Here is a 16,448-nt window from a genome sequence, read left to right on the forward strand (position 1 = left end):
GAAAATAGGAGACAGAGCCCTGTTACCATGGAAGGATTGGTGTGTGTGAGTGGTGGGGAGGAGGAGTTTAGACTTTGGACAAAACTTCCCCATGAAGGAGGGTGGGGTGCAGGGAAGGGGTCTGGGATTCTTGAGCCCAGATAGCTTCAGTGGGTCTCTCCAGGCCGCTGGTGCTGGGAGCAGCAGTTCTTGGTTCCTGGGGCCCCGACCTTCCCAAGCATTGTGTGAGAGAGGCAGGAGAGTTGGGGGAGCACCCGAGGACCCACTCTCCCTCCTGGGCTCTCTGCTCCAGCTGCTCAGCACCGACCCCAACTCCTGTCTCCACAGGCAGCTGCGTGGTCACGGACGGTGGGCTGGGGCTGAGGCCAGTGTCAGACTGCCCAGCGTCAGGGCCTCCCTGCTGGTGCCAGGGGTGAGGGTACTGAGCCCACTGCCTGGACTGACACCTGCTCCCCACTGTACCTGCCTGAGCTGTCCCTCAGCAGGGGGGCCCTGACCTGTGCAGGCTCTGCAGGTGAGGTTTCACCGGGACACCCTAGACGCGGAAGTTGAATGTCAGTCCCCGGTATTTCCACCCTCCTCCCTTCCCTGGGACCCACTGTCCCAGCCAATGCTGTACCTAGACTACAGCCAGAGTGGCTCAGGGGCAAACGCTAAGAGTGTGTGTGTGTGTGTGTGTGTGTGCGCCCCAGTAGGGGGTCCGGAGGGCTGACTCGAGGACTCAGAGTTTTCAAACACGTGAGGCTCAAGCAAAATCTGCCACAGTGAGAAGAGTACTGAGCTCATCAGAAATCAGGTTCAAATAAGTCCTTTCACTTCTTGAGCCTCAGTTTTCTTGTTTGCAAATTGGAAATAATTCTTAGCAGGAGAAAACCTATAGGAAAATGATCTGCACACTCCAGGTTGCTGCACAGTTGCAGCATCATTCAGCACCTCCGGTCTGAGGGTCAAGGATGGGAAGAGAAATGGCTCTGGCTCAGGGACGCGAGGGCCACCCCCACCGTGCGCCTGATTCATCAGCTGCCGCCTCCTTAGCCGTCCACAAGCCCAGGCAGCAAGCAGAGGATGGGGGAGCCCCAAGTTCTCAGAGGGAGGGAGATTTGCCCTGAGGGTCTCACTTCCTTTCCAGGCAGCGAGGCTGGGGGTGCAGCCCGCCCAGAGCTCCATCCCAGACTGGGGCCCTCTGCAGGTTTGAGCACTTTGCCTTTGTATCTTGCAGCCTCCAATCTACTCTCTAGCTTCTCTTTGGGTGCTATGGAAGAGTTCTGCAACGTCCCTGGAATTGTGGTCTGGGTGTGCTAGGACTGGGGCAGGGGTGGGGGAGTGGGGGGTGGAGGAAGTCTCCAAGACCTTCCCCAGAGCTAGGAACTGGCAGGTGGCACCCAGCACGTGGCCTGACCCCTGCGTGTGGCCCCCTGCAGTTATTCAATAGCCTCTGAATAGAGGAGAAGGGACCCTCCCCAGTCCCCAGCATCCAGCTCCCCTGCTCTGCCTCCTCCAGTAGATAGCAGCTGAGAATCAGAGGCAAAGGGTTAGAGGGTATCTCTTCCCACCAGAAACATTAAGTGACTCGTTCTAGGTCACACAGCAGGCCCCAGTGGCAGGGCAGGTCCCTACTCCCAGCCTCTGGGGCCACTTTTGCTGCCAAGGCACTGATTCGCTGCTTCTTCCCCACCCCACCCCCCAGCCCCTGAACTTGGGCTAGTTGGAAGAGCCTTAGATGCTAGGGGAGTTGTTTTACATATCTGTTAATCGGGTCTCCGAGAGAAAAGAGCCCCGAGCTCATCAGCCAGGAAGGAATCCAATTTGGATTTTATGGCCGTGGTTATTGGTCATATATTGTGGGGATCTTTTTGTTGTTTATTAACCCAGCAGTTTGGGGGCTGGGGAGCTAGACCAGCTGCTGGGCCCAATGGGTCCTTCGGGCTCAGCAGCTGCAGTCTCCAGCCTCACTCAGCCAGAACTGGGGTCTGAGGGTGGGGGAGGGGTGGCAGGTGGAGACGGGCTGGACGGGGTGGCCAGGCCTGCAATGAGGGCTTCCTGGAACTTTCTGACCCTTCAGGCCAGGGGCATCTGGGAGCCTGGTCATATTTCACGGGCTCTGTGAGCATTGATGATTTTATTAAGCTTTTATTGTCTCTTTCTCAGTGGTGCCGAGGCTGCTTCGTGAGCTCCAGGATCTGGGGCTGATGTGTGTGGGTGTCGAGGCCTGTGCGGCCGAGCAGGTGGGGGGGGATGGGGGAGGGGCCAGAGTGGGTCAGTCGGTGGAATTGCTTTTGGCAGCGGAGTGCAGGTGGCTAAAAGGACGGGTTCTGACACCACTTCCAGAGGTTCCGATCCAGCTCCAGCCCTGCAAGCGCCCTTATAAGGCAATGGTGGGATCAAAGATGACATAAATTAGAAAGTACCCAGCATGTGACACACAGGAGTGCCCAGTGGATGATAAACGCCCCGCCTGAGGCCCTTGCAAGAGGCCTGGAAGATAGTAAGCCCTCGGCCTTCCATTTCCTTCCACTGCCTGGGCCCACCGGGAAGAGCTGTTTGGCAGACCTGGGTGGGCTCTTTGTGTCCTCCTCTCTGGTCACAAAGTCCTGTCCCTGGCCCAAATGCCATCATTTCTTCCCTCCCCATGGCTGGAAGGAGAGACCCTCCAGGGAACGAGCCCCGGCCTGAGATCCAGTAGCCTGATTCCATCCCCCGAGCACCCGGCACAGCCGGGGGAGGCCAGAGGCTACACACCTGCTGAGGGAGCCCTGGGAACCGGGGAGGCGAAGAATGGTCCTGGGGCACCTGTGTCTGAATCACCTAAGGAGGTGCTTTAACTACAGATTCCTGGGCCCACCTCCTCAGTGTCCGATCTGGCGTCTGGTCCTGGAATTTACATGTTAACAAGTGTATGCAGGCCGGGCATGGTGGCTCACGCCTGTAATCCTAACACTCTGGGAGACCAAGGTGGGAAGATTGCTTGAGGTCAGGAGTTGGAGACCAGCCTGAGCAAGAGTGAGACCCTGTCTCTATTAAAAATAGAAAAATTAGCCGGGCATGGTGGCGCACGTCTGCAGTCCCAGCTACTCAGGAGGCTGAGGCAGGAGGATAGCTTAAACCCAGGAGTTTGAGGTTGCTGTGAGCTATGATGATGCCACTGCTCTGTAGCCTGGGTGACAAGAGTGAGACTCTGTCTAAAAAAAAAAAAAGCCAAAAAACAAGTATACCCAGACTCTGACTCACATTAAAGTCCTCTGTGGCGGAGAGAGTCTGCTCCAGCTGCCTTGTAAACCTGCCCACAGCAGGGGCTCTTGCCCTCTGAGAAGTTCAGGATGATCATACTGGCTACTGTGATTCAGCAACAGGGGTGGTGTCACCGTCCCCACTTTACAGATGAGGAAACTGAGACTTGCCCAAGGTGCCTGGCTAGTGGCAGAGCCAGGGTTTGGATCCAGGTCTGGCGACTGCACAGTCTATGCTAGTTCACCCCCTGCCCTCGAAATCAGGCCGGGTTGCTCTCAGACTCTGATTTCCCTCTTAGCATTGGGGGCCAGTTCTGTCCCACCGAGCCCGCTGGAGAGAGGACACATGGAACGGGGAAAGTGATAGTGGCTGTTGTGCCCATTAATGCTGGATTCCTCTGGTGTCGGCCAGGATATTTCCTCGGGTGATATATTGACCCGAGCAAAGCTTGTTTGCCTGATATATATTGAGCTGTCGGGTTTACGAGTCAGCGCCCACAGTTTCCTCACCAGCTGTCAGCTCGAGGAGGCCAGCCGTCCTTCACCCACTCCATCTCTGCAGCCCGCTCTCCTCTGAGAGATGGGGCTTGGCAGGCTCACCACAGAGCCCCCCACAGCTCCCCACCCCACCCCCACCTGGGCTCTCAGTCAATAAGCCCAGCTTTTCTTTGCAGAGAGGATTGGTCGTGTGAATTTCCTGCCAGCAAATGGAGCCAACAAAGACCACGTTTCTTGGCGGGGCAGCAGGTGTGGGGGGGGGAGGGCAGGAGCAGGTGCCTAAGTCAGCCACAGCCACAAAGCCAGGTTTCCCCAGGGCGGGGGCAGGGAGGATGGGGTGGCAGACTTAGGATCTTCTTGGTGCGGGGAAGGGCTCGGACAGGTGTGGAAAGTCACCCAGCCACACCCCTCCTCTATGGATTTGGCGGGCGTCCCCTGGCTCTGCTGCCATTGTCATCTGAGATCCTGGGTAGACTTGGGACTTCTTGAAAGAAGACTCTGGGAGGCCCTGAGACCCACCTGCTGGGATGAGGCTTTCTGCTTTGCACCCACTTTTCCTCTGGGGTGCTCCGTGCCCCATCGTAGTAGCCGGGTTCCCCAGAGAAAAAGAACCAATAGGATATAAATATACACATGTAAACACACACACACACACACACACACGCAGAGAGAGAGAGAGAGAGAGAGAGAGAGAGATCTATTATGAGGAATTGGCTCACGTGATTACGGAAGCTGAGAAGTCCCAAGATCTGCAGGCAGCAAGTCTGAGGCCCGGGAGAGCCCCAGGTGTAGCTCCAGCCCGGGGCTGAAGGCCTGGGGACCAGCGGGGCCGGTGCTGTAAGTTCCAGTCCACAAGCTGGCAGGCTCAAGACCCAAGAAGAGCCAATGTTTCAGGCCAGAAAAGACCCCTGTCCGAGCCCACACGGTCAGCAGAGAGAGTCCCTCTCTCGTTCTGTCCAGGTCTTCCCTTGATTGGCTGAGTCCTGCCGCACTGGGGGCGTCTGCAGCACTCAGTCTACTGATTCCAATGTTAATCCCACCCAGAAACGTCCTCACAGACACACCCAGAATCGGGGTTGGCCAAATGTGTGGGCACTCTATGGCCCAGTCAAGTTGACACATGAAATTAACTGTCACAACCATGTCCCTTTGAAGGGGGTGGAGACTTCCTTTATGCCATGTCCTGAGTTGTCACCTGTTGAAAGCAGAATCGCTGAGACCTGGGTGATTTTAGGTCTTATGGGGATGGTGCAAGCGTGCTAAAGACCAGTGTGGCTTTCTGCAGTGAGTGCTGACATCTCGGCTCTCAAGGAACGCACGGGCTGCCTGGAAAGGCCACAGGAGCCCAGGCTTTGAGATCAGTAGACCTGAGGTTCAAACTCTAATTCTGACGCTTATTTGCTGTGTGACTACTAGGGAGTCACTTAACCTCTCTGATTCTGATTTTTCTTCTGTAAAATGGGGAACCTCCTAATGTCTCCCTTGCAGGGCTAATGCGAGGATGACGGACGATGCATAAGGAGTACTGGCCATGCGGTAGATGCAGACCTAGTTATTATGTTATAATTATCTTAATGGGCATCGCAGTTTCTGCATTGAGCTAGCTGGGCATTTTGCTCCATCCCACGTGTGTGATTTTGCCCCAATTTCACCACCATGTCTCCAGTGCTTCTCCAGCCCTCTGGCCTGAGATGGAGTATCCAGGTGTTGGGGAAGTGTTTGGGACTCTGGGTGCCAGACACATAGCCAGGGCATCTGGAGGGTGACAGATTCTCAGCAGTGAGAGTCATGACTTAGGAAGTGATATCCAGGAGGCACCAAGGCCTCCTAAACTTTCCTCCCTTCTCTAGAGCTGTTCAGCTCAAAAGATTTCATTCTGAACTTCTGCCCAAATCTCTTGCCTCGGGCAAGAGAATCAAAGACCCGGAGATGTTCAAGGGCCAGAGCTGGACCAGGAAGGCAAAACGCCCTGAGTCAGGAAGGAAAAGCTGATTAGCTCCTAACTGCCATTAAATTATGTATACATATACGTATTTTAAGTCAAATCTGCATGTCTAATGTGATTTTGTGATTACATTTTAATAGTCTGGCTGGGATGGAGGAATGGAGAAGAAGGGTTCTGTCATCCTCTGCCAGGCGGAGGGAAGTTGTCAACAGGCAACTGGCGCGGGCCGCAGCCCTGGGAGCCCTGTTGCTCTGGAGAAGAGCGATGCCTGCAGGGGGCTGGGGGTGTCTTTGAGTCAACACCACCTCCCACCTAAGCCCCGTTCTGTCCAGATGGGGACGTCCATCTGGCTTGTGACTTGAAGAATGCCTTTTTCCTTAGGCTTTAAAAATAGCTTTCCTATTTTGGCTCGTTGGGTCCACATGCCATCTTCTCCAGGCCTGGGTGTTCCCTGGGGCTGCCAAAATTTGCCCCCAGAATCTGGTGATGGAGTAGAAGGAAAGCTTCGAGCCAGAAGTCCTGGTCCCGCCATCGATAAGATGACCCTGGGTGAGTCCCTTCTCCGGCCTGGGTGTCAGTTTCTCCATGTGTAAAAGGAAGGTGTTGGACTAGGTCTGCGCTGAGGTCCATTCTGGGTCTGATGGGCAATGGTCTACTTCCTGCTCATCTAAAGACCCGCTCTCCACCTCAGGGGAGCAGGCGATTCCACACGCATTCACCCATGGGCATTTGCCAACTGCCTCTGTCCCCAAGGTCCTTCTGCTTTCGCACTGGGATCTCTCCTGCTACAACGTACGCCAGCTCTCCTTGCTTTCTGTCCTTGGAGGAGAGAGCACTCCCCTACATAATGCCTATTGTAGTAACTCCTCAAAGAGTTGAAGGCTGTTAGCAGAATCCCTTCCCCCGACATACACACATATTCTATTTTTAAATAACATTTATTTCTGATTCTAAAAGTAAGGCTATACCTGATCATTGCAGAAAAATTGGAAACAGACAAGTATAAAGGAGAAAATAAAAATCACCTATAATCCTTCCGAATGGATAAATGCTATTAATGGATTTTAAAAATACCGTATATGTGCAGATTTTTTTTTTTTTCTGTTATAAAATTGGGATTTTGCTGCAGATGTGGCTTTGTGTTGCTCCAAGCCTGGCCTTGAAACTGGGTGAGGTTCTTCTTTCGAGGCTCCCTAGAGTCTGCTGTTCCCTTTTAGGCAGCTGCCCCAGCTGCCTTTCCCAAGAGGAGGAAGACCTTGTTCTGTGGACCTGCATCCTTGGTTCCTGGGCCCCTGGGAGGCCCAGGGTTTAAGTTTTGACCACCTCTGAGTGTGACTGTGTGAAGGAGGACACTTCCAGGGCTCACCCTAGTAGGAGACCATAAAGGCATGATCACAGCTCCCCTGTCCCCTAGATCACAGTCCTCCTTTGGGCTCCCTGTCTGCGTCAATGACAGGGACCGCAGGAGCCACCCTTGGTTCCTTTCCACCGAGCAGCTGGAGCTCCTCGCTAAGCTAATCAATTCCCATCATTTGAGAAAGGAAAACAAATTTACGATTTGCTGCCCATCCTGCCTGCTGTGGAGGGGCCTGCGGAGGAGGCTGCTGGCTGAGGCGTTGGTGTCAGACCCCCACCCACCAGCCAGGCCTCAGCGTGAGGGAGGGACCCTTGGATGACACCTGCCCTCCTTGGCCCCAGACCAGAGGCCTGGGTGGCTGGGGCTCCTTGGAGACTCTGGGAGTGTCACAGTTGGAAGGACCTGGGCCTTAGCCACCCCACTTCAAGATAGGGGAGACAGGGTGGGACATACTCAGGGCCACATGGAAAGCTGGTGGTGAAGCCAGGCCTGGAGACATGTCGGTTGACCAGCAGTCTGGCGTGATTTCCCACGTGGACTGGGAAGGCAGTCCTGTCCTTTCTGTCCAGGGGGGAGTTTTATTGACTACCTAACCCAAGTGCTTCCTTTTCCTTCCTTCATTCAATGAATATCTGCCAAACACTGACTTCTCCCCCTCCCCACCCTCCAGGGGTATTTTAAGCCACGGGAACCCAGCCGGGAACATGCCTGCCAAGTCCCTGCTCCCTTGGAGCTCATGTCTACTGGGCTGTGGGGCTCCCACTGGGAGGTGGAGTGTCTGGGCCTCATTTTCTGGTCACTTAAATCCAGCAAATGCTGTCCGCAGGGCATGGAGTCACATATATGGAACAGGGCCCCATTGTAATTGTTCCAGTGCTATCACTATGTAACAAAAACATCCCCAAATGCAGTGATGTCTAACAACCACTGGATCAAACTCGTGGATTCTGTGGTTGGGACAGGGCGCAGGAGAGCGTGGATTAGCTCTACTCCATGGTGTCTGGGCCTCAGCTGGGAAGACTTGAAGGCTGGGGGTTACTCGATGAGCAGGGGCTGGGATTATCTGGAGGCAACTTCACTCAAGTGTTCACATCACATGGCGCTGATGCTGGCTGTCTCCCACATGTGGTCTCTCTGCATGGATAATTTGAGCTTTCTCCAGCATGGCGGCTGGGTTCCAAGGAGAGCCAGGAGTGTCCCGAGAGAGCCAGGTGGAAGCTGCATCTCCCTTTATTACCTGGCCTCACAGGTCAGAGAGCACTGTCCTACCAATAGCCTCCAGCCCACCCAGATTCGAGAGGAAGGAAGGCAGACATTCCTTCCCTGATGAGAAGAGTGTCAAAGTCGCATCACAAGATATACCTGCGAGACGGCAGATATTGTTGCAGGCATCTTTGGAAAACACAACCTGCTACATGGGTTTGTTAGGAGTCCCCAGCCTTTGGGGGAAAGTAGAGTATAAAAGAATAGTAGCTGTTGTTTCCCAAGCACTTTTACCTACCACACTCTGTGATCAGCCTGTTGTGTACATCACCCTTCCAACAACCTCTGCGGTGAGTGCTGTTATCCCCACTCTGCAGGTGGGAAGATTGAGGCTCGGAAAGCCCTAAGTCATACAGTTGGCATCTGCACCCAAGTCTGTCTGCTCCAAAGCCATAGCTCTTAACACTCTGCTACATTGCCTGTCCCTCCCTGCCCCTCAGTAATTTTTACCCCCAGGCAAGTGTGATAAGCCTGGTGAGAAGCTTAGACCGGCAGCTGGGGGTTCAGCGCTGGGAAGGCTTCTTGGCAGATGCGACGCTTCAGCAAGGTCTTGAAAGATGAGTTAGATTTGGACACCTGAGGAAGGGGGTGGCATTCCCAGTGGAATAGCAGTGAGATGGAGGGAACTTTAAGTCACCCAGGGAGTGTTGCTGTGACTTGGAATACTGGCCTTTGACCTCCCCCCGACACACACACACCAACACACTGTAAACCATACTCCCCACAAGGCAGGCTAGGTCAGGGGCAGGATGGTTGGACTTAGTCCCCAGAAAAAGTGCAAACGTGGCCACTGCCCCGCTCTACCCTATTCCCATCAGCTTCCTTCTTCTGAGGCCAGGAACCGGGCAGAGGCTCCCACACACCTCCACGGCCACGTGCAGACTTGGTTTTCCCTTTGGAGATGGGATGAGTCTGAGCTGCCTCCAGTGTGAATGCAAATTGGGCCTCAGAACAGTTACGATCCCCTCTGCTCCCTGCAGGCTGGCGGGCTCACATTGGGGCATCGCAAACGGGAAGTTTAATTATCTCTTCAACAGGAATCTGGCATATTACAGGACCAGTTTCCGCCCCTTCCTAGGCCTCTCTCTTATAAGTCTCCTGGTGTGTACCCCTCCTCTCCCACCCACACTACGGGCCCCCTCCTCAGTCACTCTTTCTGTTTCTCTCCTCTTTGTTTTCCTATCTGCATCTGTCTCTCCCCCCACCGTTCCGTTCTCCCTGGTCTCTCTCCTCTTTCCCTGTCTCAGTCAGATCTCTCCCGTGTCTGTCTCTGTTTCCCTCCTTCCCTTCACCCTCTCTTCCTCACTTTCTCCGGACTGACGGCAGCCCCTCTCTTCCCGGACAGACCATCTAATTGAAATGGGGCACTCCAAAGAATGTTAATAGGAAAGGCAGCATTAATTAGCCAGCTTCAGCATAATTAGCTTCCTCCTCTCATTGCCTGGCATCTAACTGAATAATGAGTCTCTCTCCGTCCAGAGGGCAGGCAGGACAAGGGGGACAGGCCATGCCTGGGATGCCGGAAGGCCTCCTGCCTTCGGGCCACCCCACTGGAGTCCTCGGGCTGCCAAGCTCTGCCCTCTCCTGCCAGGCCCTCCTGCTGCTGTGCTCAAGTCTCAGGGAGGCAGATGCCTGGCCCCTGCCTGTGCCCAAAGGTTTGATGTTGCTGGAGCTGCATATTAAGTGTCTGAGCCTGACAAACAGTGGCTGCAGCTGCAGCATCCCAGAGAGGGGGAGGGGAGCTATTGAGGTTCCCCAGAAGAGCTACGACAGGCATCTAGCCCAGGCACAGCACCACGGGCAATGGCTGAGCATGTTACAGTCCCCAGAGGGGAGCAAAGAAACCTGCTTATGTGACAGATAATAACCAATGTACTACACAGACCGCGGAGTACTTGCACCTTTGACCCCACAGTCGTGTGAGGCACAAATGGCCACTTCCATTTTATAGATGAGGGCTCTGAAGTTCAGAGAGGCTCACTGCCTTGCCAATGTTCGCACTGCCAGGACCCAAACCAGGGTCTGTCTGATGCTAAAGTTCAAGTTCTTTCCCTTGTTCCCTGATACTTCCTGAAGATACTTTACAGCTGGTTCATTAAGTTAGAGTGGTTGCAGCAGGGTCACATCTTACATTCTCCTTGAGTTCCAAAATAAAAGAATACAGCAATAATTAGGAAATATGTGTAGTTAAAATTCTCCTTGACTATCCCTTACACCAGGAGAGACATCTTTTCTGTTTGCAATTGTGCTGTGATTCTCCTTTTTCTGTGGCCTTGAGAGCCAAGATCTACTTGGGAGAGGTGACGGGCAAATAACAGGACTTCCCTTTCTGTTCTGTGCACATGTGGGTGAATTCCGTTGAGTTAAATGCCTCCGTGATGCAGTTCTACGACAGCATTAGCAGGTGGTTATGAGTGGGCAGGATTCGTACCCAGTGCTGGGCGAATTGCTCCTCAGGGCACCATCCTCTCCTCCCCTGCAGGCTATGGACACAGAGGATGACCCCCTGCTGCAGGATGTGTGGCTAGAGGAAGAGCAGGAGGAGGAGGAAGGAGCCGGTGAGGCCTTTAGGGGGGCCCAGAAGCCAGGGCCTGGACCCAGAGCTGCGGGGCAGTGCTGCTGGCGGCCCTGGACCTCGCCTTCCCGGCCCCCAAGCTCGGGCTTCTGGAGTACGCTGGGCTGGGCCTTCACCAATCCGTGCTGTGCGGGGCTGGTGCTCTTCCTGGGCTGCAGCATCCCTGTGGCCCTGTCGGCCTTCATGTTCCTCTACTACCCGCCCCTGGACATCGACATCTCCTACAACGCCTTTGAGATCCGCAACCACGAGGCCTCGCAGCGTTTTGACGCCCTCGCCCTGGCGCTCAAGTCCCAGTTTGGATCCTGGGGGCGCAACCGGCGCGACTTGGCCGACTTCACCTCTGAAACGCTCCAGCGCCTCATCTCAGAGCAGCTGCAGCAGCTGCACCTCGGGAACCGCTCGCGGCAGGCCTCCAGGGCCCCGCGTGCCGTCCCTGCGGCCCCACCCAGCACCCCAGGCCTGTCCAGGGCCACCTCCACTGCCCAAAAGGCAGCACCCAATCGGAGTGGGCGCTTTCGACGTGAGACCCCGCCCCTGGCGGATCTGGCAGCCAATCAGAGTGAAGACCCGCAGAACCCGGGGCCGCACATGAAGGGGCGGCGCCAGCCCAGCGTCCCGCCCCCCGGGGCCACAGCGGCCAATCAGAGCCGTTCCCGCCGTGGTGCCTCGCGCTGGGACTACTCACGTGCGTACGTGAGCGCCAACACGCAGACGCACGCGCACTGGCGCATCGAGCTCATTTTCCTGGCGCGTGGCGACGCAGAGCGCAACATTTTCACCAGTGAGCGGTTGGTCACTATCCATGAGATTGAGCGCAAGGTCATGGACCACCCGGGCTTCCGCGAGTTCTGCTGGAAGCCCCACGAGGTGCTCAAGGACCTGCCGCTCGGCTCCTACTCCTACTGCTCCCCGCCCAGCTCGCTCATGACTTACTTCTTCCCCACGGAGCGGGGCGGCAAGATCTACTACGACGGCATGGGCCAGGACCTGGCCGACATCCGCGGTGAGCAGGGCACGGGCGGGCCCAGGCCTGGCTGGGGACAGCGCATGGGCCCTGACTTAGACCAGTGCTTTAGGGGAGACTTGGGCCAGGCGGAGTGGGTCCGGAGCAGAGTGCCGGGCATGGCCTGAGGGCGAGATGAGAAGGGCTGGAAGTGGGTGTGAGGCGAGTGTGAGCAAAGAGGGAAGTTTGGGCACAGACCTGGATGCAGGATAGGATGCTTGGCCTACTGCTATGGCCAGAGTTAGAGAAAGCATGGGGTGAGTCTTGGGCGTGAGGTTGGTTAGAGGGAGGCCAATGTGTGGTTATGGAGAACCAGGATTTGGTCAGAGGAAGACAGGGGAGAGACTGGGGTTGAAGGAAGACTGGGGTAGGCTTTGCTTTAGGTAAATTAGGGATGGGAATTGGGGAAGGGTGGGGCAGGGCCAGAGAATGCTTGTGGGGACTGGGGTGGAGTTCAGCTGTGCCTTTTAAGGGAGGATATGGGCAGGGCAGAACCCTAAGAGGCAGGACTGACATGACTTTGAGGGAGGGCTGGTAGGAGCTGACTGGCTGAGCTCTTTGGGCCCTCACTCCTGCCCCTGCAGGCTCCCTAGAGCTGGCCATGACTCACCCCGAGTTCTACTGGTACGTGGATGAAGGCCTCTCTGCAGACAATCTGAAAAGCTCCCTCCTGCGCAGCGAGATCCTGTTTGGAGCACCCCTGCCCAACTACTACTCAGTGGATGACCGCTGGGAAGAGCAACGGGCCAAGTTTCAGAGCTTCGTGGTCACCTATGTGGCCATGTTGGCCAAGCAATCTACTAGGTAGGAACTCTAGCTGTACCCCAGTGTGTGGCAGCCCTTGTGTGTATCATGAAAGGGCTGTCTTAGGGTAGGGAATTGGGTTCCAGGTGCTTCTTAACTCCCAAACATCATATCCCCTTTTCCACAACCTTTTCCCTAGGAAGTCTTCCCAAATCAGGGGTAGAGCCAGGTACATCCTTACTGTCACTCTGACAGTGAAAGGACCCTTTTCTTGACCAATGCTAATAGTGCACATGACAGCTTTGGGCCAGGTAGGAAATCCCAGTACTCTTGCCTTGGAGATCTTGGGTATTGATTTTCTCCTGAGATGGTGCTAAAGGTCTTTTTGGAAAGAGTGTTGGCCAACAAGTAAGGAGTTCCTCTCTGTATCAGTCAGGGTTCTCCAGAGAGACAGAACCAATAGGATATATATAGAATGATGTATGAGAGAGTATTTATTAGGGGACTTGGCTCATGTGATTATGGAGGCTGAGAAGTCCTACAACTGGCCGTCTCCAAGCTGGAGACCCTGGGGTGCTGGTGGTGCGGCTCAGGCCAAGTTCAAAAGCCTCAGAACCAGGGAAGCCGATGTGTAATTCTCAGTCTGAGACTGAAGGCATGAGAACCTGGGTGGCTGCTGGTGTAAGTCCTGGCGGCCAAACGCCAGAGAGTTTGGAGTTCTGATGTCCAAGTGCAGGAGAAGACGAATGTTCCAGCTCCAGGAGAGAAAGAGGAAATTTCTTTTTCTCTGCCTTTTTTATTATATCCAGGCTCCCGGCCAATTGGATGGTGCCCACACACATTGAGGTGGATCTTCCCCACTTGGTCCAGGGACCCACACACCAATCTCCCCTGGAAGCACCCTCACAGGCTCACCCAGCAGTAACGCTTCACCAGTTCTCTAGATATCCCTTAATCCAGTCACAGTAGCACCTAAAATTAACATCACATTCTCTGCTTCTCCTACCCAGGGAGGTAGTGAGCAAGTCACTTCACTTCTGTAGGTATCAGTGTCTCTACTTATAAAATGGGACGGTGATTCCTGCTACCCTCTGGGGTCATTAGGAAGAGATGAGCTATCAGATGTGAAGGTGCTTTGGGAGTGGAAGGTGCTTCAGGATGATACATCCAGGAATACAGCTGGTCCCTCACCTCCAGGATGGGGCAGCAGCCTTTCTGGGCAATAAGTGCAGTGCCTTCCCAGTGTCCTGCCCTGGCAGGCCAGTCCCAGGCACAGGAGGAATCATTCTGCCTGAAGTACCCCTGTTCCTTCCATTGCTCATCCATTACATTGAGTGACTACTGTAACAATCAGAGCAAACTTTTACTGAGCACTTACTCTGTGCCACACCCTGTTCTAAGTCCTTTATACACACCATCTCATTTAATCCTCACACCAACCCAGTGAGACGGGTACTGTTACGATTATCTCCATTTTACAGCTGAGGAAACTGAAGCTCAGCACAATTAAGTTGTCTAGAATTTTAAAGCCCATTAGCAGTGGAATGGGATTCAAATCCAAGCTTTCTAATCCAGAGCTCTCACCCTTTGTGGGTTTTTTTTCCTTTCTTTCTTTTTGAGACAAGGTCTTGCTTTGTTGCCTGGGCTTGAGCACAATGGCGTCATTGTAGCTCACTGCAACCTCAACCTCCTAGGCTCCAGTGATTCTCCTGCCTCAGCCTCCTGAGTAGCTGGGACTACAGGCACACACTACCATGCCCAGCTAATTTTTCTACTCTTTGTAGAGACAGGGTCTTAACTCTTGCTCAGGCTGGTCTCAAACACCTGGCCTCAAGCAATCCTCCTGCCTCGGCCTCCCAGAGTTCTGTGATTATAGGCGTGAGCCACCTCGCCCAGCCACCCTTTGTGTTTTATGCCCGTTGCTGTGCCCTACTTCTTTGCCTGGCAAACCCCTGTTCATGTATTAGGATCCCACTTGGGCAACTTTTCCCCAAGGTTGGATTTAATGCCCACCCTACCTGCTATGGTTTGGATGTGGTTAGTACCCACCAAAATTCACATTGAAGTTTGGTTGCCAGCGCAGCAGTGTTGGGAGTTGGGGCCTAGTGGGAGGTGTTTGGGTCTTGGGGGTAGATCCCTCACAAATAGATTAATGCCATCTTTTGGGAGTGGGTTCTCGCTCTCGCAGGAATGGATTAGTTCCCGAGAGAGGGGGTTGTTATAAAGTGAGGTTCCTTCTCCTTTGTGGTCCTGTTTCATACATCATGCTCTCTCTCCTACCTTCCTCCATGTTATGACACAGCACGAAAGCCGTTGACAGAGGCCAGCCCCATGCCATTGAACTTCCCAGCCTGCAGAACCATAAGCTAAATAAATCTCTTTTGTTTATAATTTGCTCTGCCTGACGTCTTCTGTTACAACAACACAAAACAGAGATACTCCCTGTTTCCACAGTTCCCTCCCTTCTCCCTGCAGGGACACAGACACACACACACTTGGATATATTTGGGGTCAGGTCCCCCAGTTACTCCACTTATTGTGAATTTCAGCAAGCTATTTCACCTCTCTGAGCTGCAATTTCATCACTTGTCACTCAGTATTTTGGTTGTAACTCAAAAGTGCAGACCTCCAGTTAACAACATCAGCATCACTCGAGGACTTGCTAGAAATGCAGAATCGCAAGCTCTTTCCCAGACGTGCGGTACTTCCAGGTGATTTGTTTGCACATTAAAGTTTGAGAGGGGTCGGTTTAGTTTTCTGTCTCAATAGAATGTGAGTTGCTTGAGGGCTGGGATTGTTCCTGGTTCATTTCTGTAGGCCTAACCCCCAGCACAGTGCTATGCACCCGGTAAGGGTTTATTTGAGCAAGGAAAGAATAAATGAATGGAATAGCCTCAAGGAAAGGTACTTGGCTGGGTAGGGAAGCTGACTGTAGAGGAATCTTTAGGGTGTTAGACACAATGATTATCTCTGCCCACACATTCAGCTGCTGAGGTGAAACCCCTGCCCTTAGAAAAAACGCTGCTCTTTCCCCTTTCTTCCGCCTAGAGCTTCATAGCAGCGGTGACAGCCAGGGCCCCGTAGACTTGACTCTAGTACCTTCTTTTGGATTAACAAAAATTTTTAAATTATTCTGTTTTTGGTTACTCAAGAGATGACAACATGCACCTTGACTTATTACGGAATAATGCAAATGATCACTTTTACTACTTCCCCGATAATACTGGAACCCTAAAACACATCCACTGCCTTTGTTGTCCTGCAGCCTCCTGCGTTTTTGTTGCATGCATTTTAACCCTATGTACATTTTAAACCCCATAGGAAATTATGTTATTGCTTTACAGAGTTTGTATTCATTTATATTTATTCACATATTTACCTTTTCTGTTGCTCTTTATTACTTTTTATAATTTTATGTGTCCCTCTGGGATCATTTTCTTTGTGTCTGAAGAACTCTCTTTAGTACTTCTTTTAGTGCAGGTTTGCTGATGATAAGTTCTCTGTTTTGTTTGTCTGGAAAACATCTTTATTTTACTTTCATTTTTGAAGTATATTTTTGCTGTATAAGATTATAAATTGGCAACTTTCTTTTAATATTGTACCCAAAAGATATCACCCCATTGTCTTCTGACTTCCATCATTTCTGTAGAAAAGTTAGCTGTAAATCTTTTTTGTTGCTCCTTTAAAATATTGTCTTTTTATCTTCTTTTAAAAGATTTCTCTTTGTCTTTGGTTTCAGCAGTCTTACTGTGAGGTATGTTGGTGTATTTTTATCATATTTGTTCTGTTTGGGGTCACAGAGCTCCTTGAAGCCGTAGGTTGATGACTGTTCT

The 16,448-nt window shown here is 53.1% G+C and overlaps 1 protein-coding gene across 1 annotated transcript in view; it reads left to right on the plus strand.

Annotated features, from left to right (window-relative positions):
- The first annotated feature begins 10,775 nt into the window (after positions 1-10,775).
- DISP3 (dispatched RND transporter family member 3) overlaps positions 10,776-16,448 on the plus strand; it is a 32,014-nt gene continuing 26,341 nt past the window's right edge. Inside the window, exons 1-2 of the mRNA XM_069477330.1 lie at positions 10,776-11,871; positions 12,456-12,675. Coding sequence (XP_069333431.1) covers positions 10,776-11,871; positions 12,456-12,675 — 1,316 coding nt within the window. The remainder of the gene's footprint in view (positions 11,872-12,455; positions 12,676-16,448) is intronic.

The sequence above is a fragment of the Eulemur rufifrons genome, chromosome 8 (assembly GCF_041146395.1).
Source record: "Eulemur rufifrons isolate Redbay chromosome 8, OSU_ERuf_1, whole genome shotgun sequence".
Taxonomy (NCBI): Eukaryota; Metazoa; Chordata; class Mammalia; order Primates; family Lemuridae; genus Eulemur; species Eulemur rufifrons.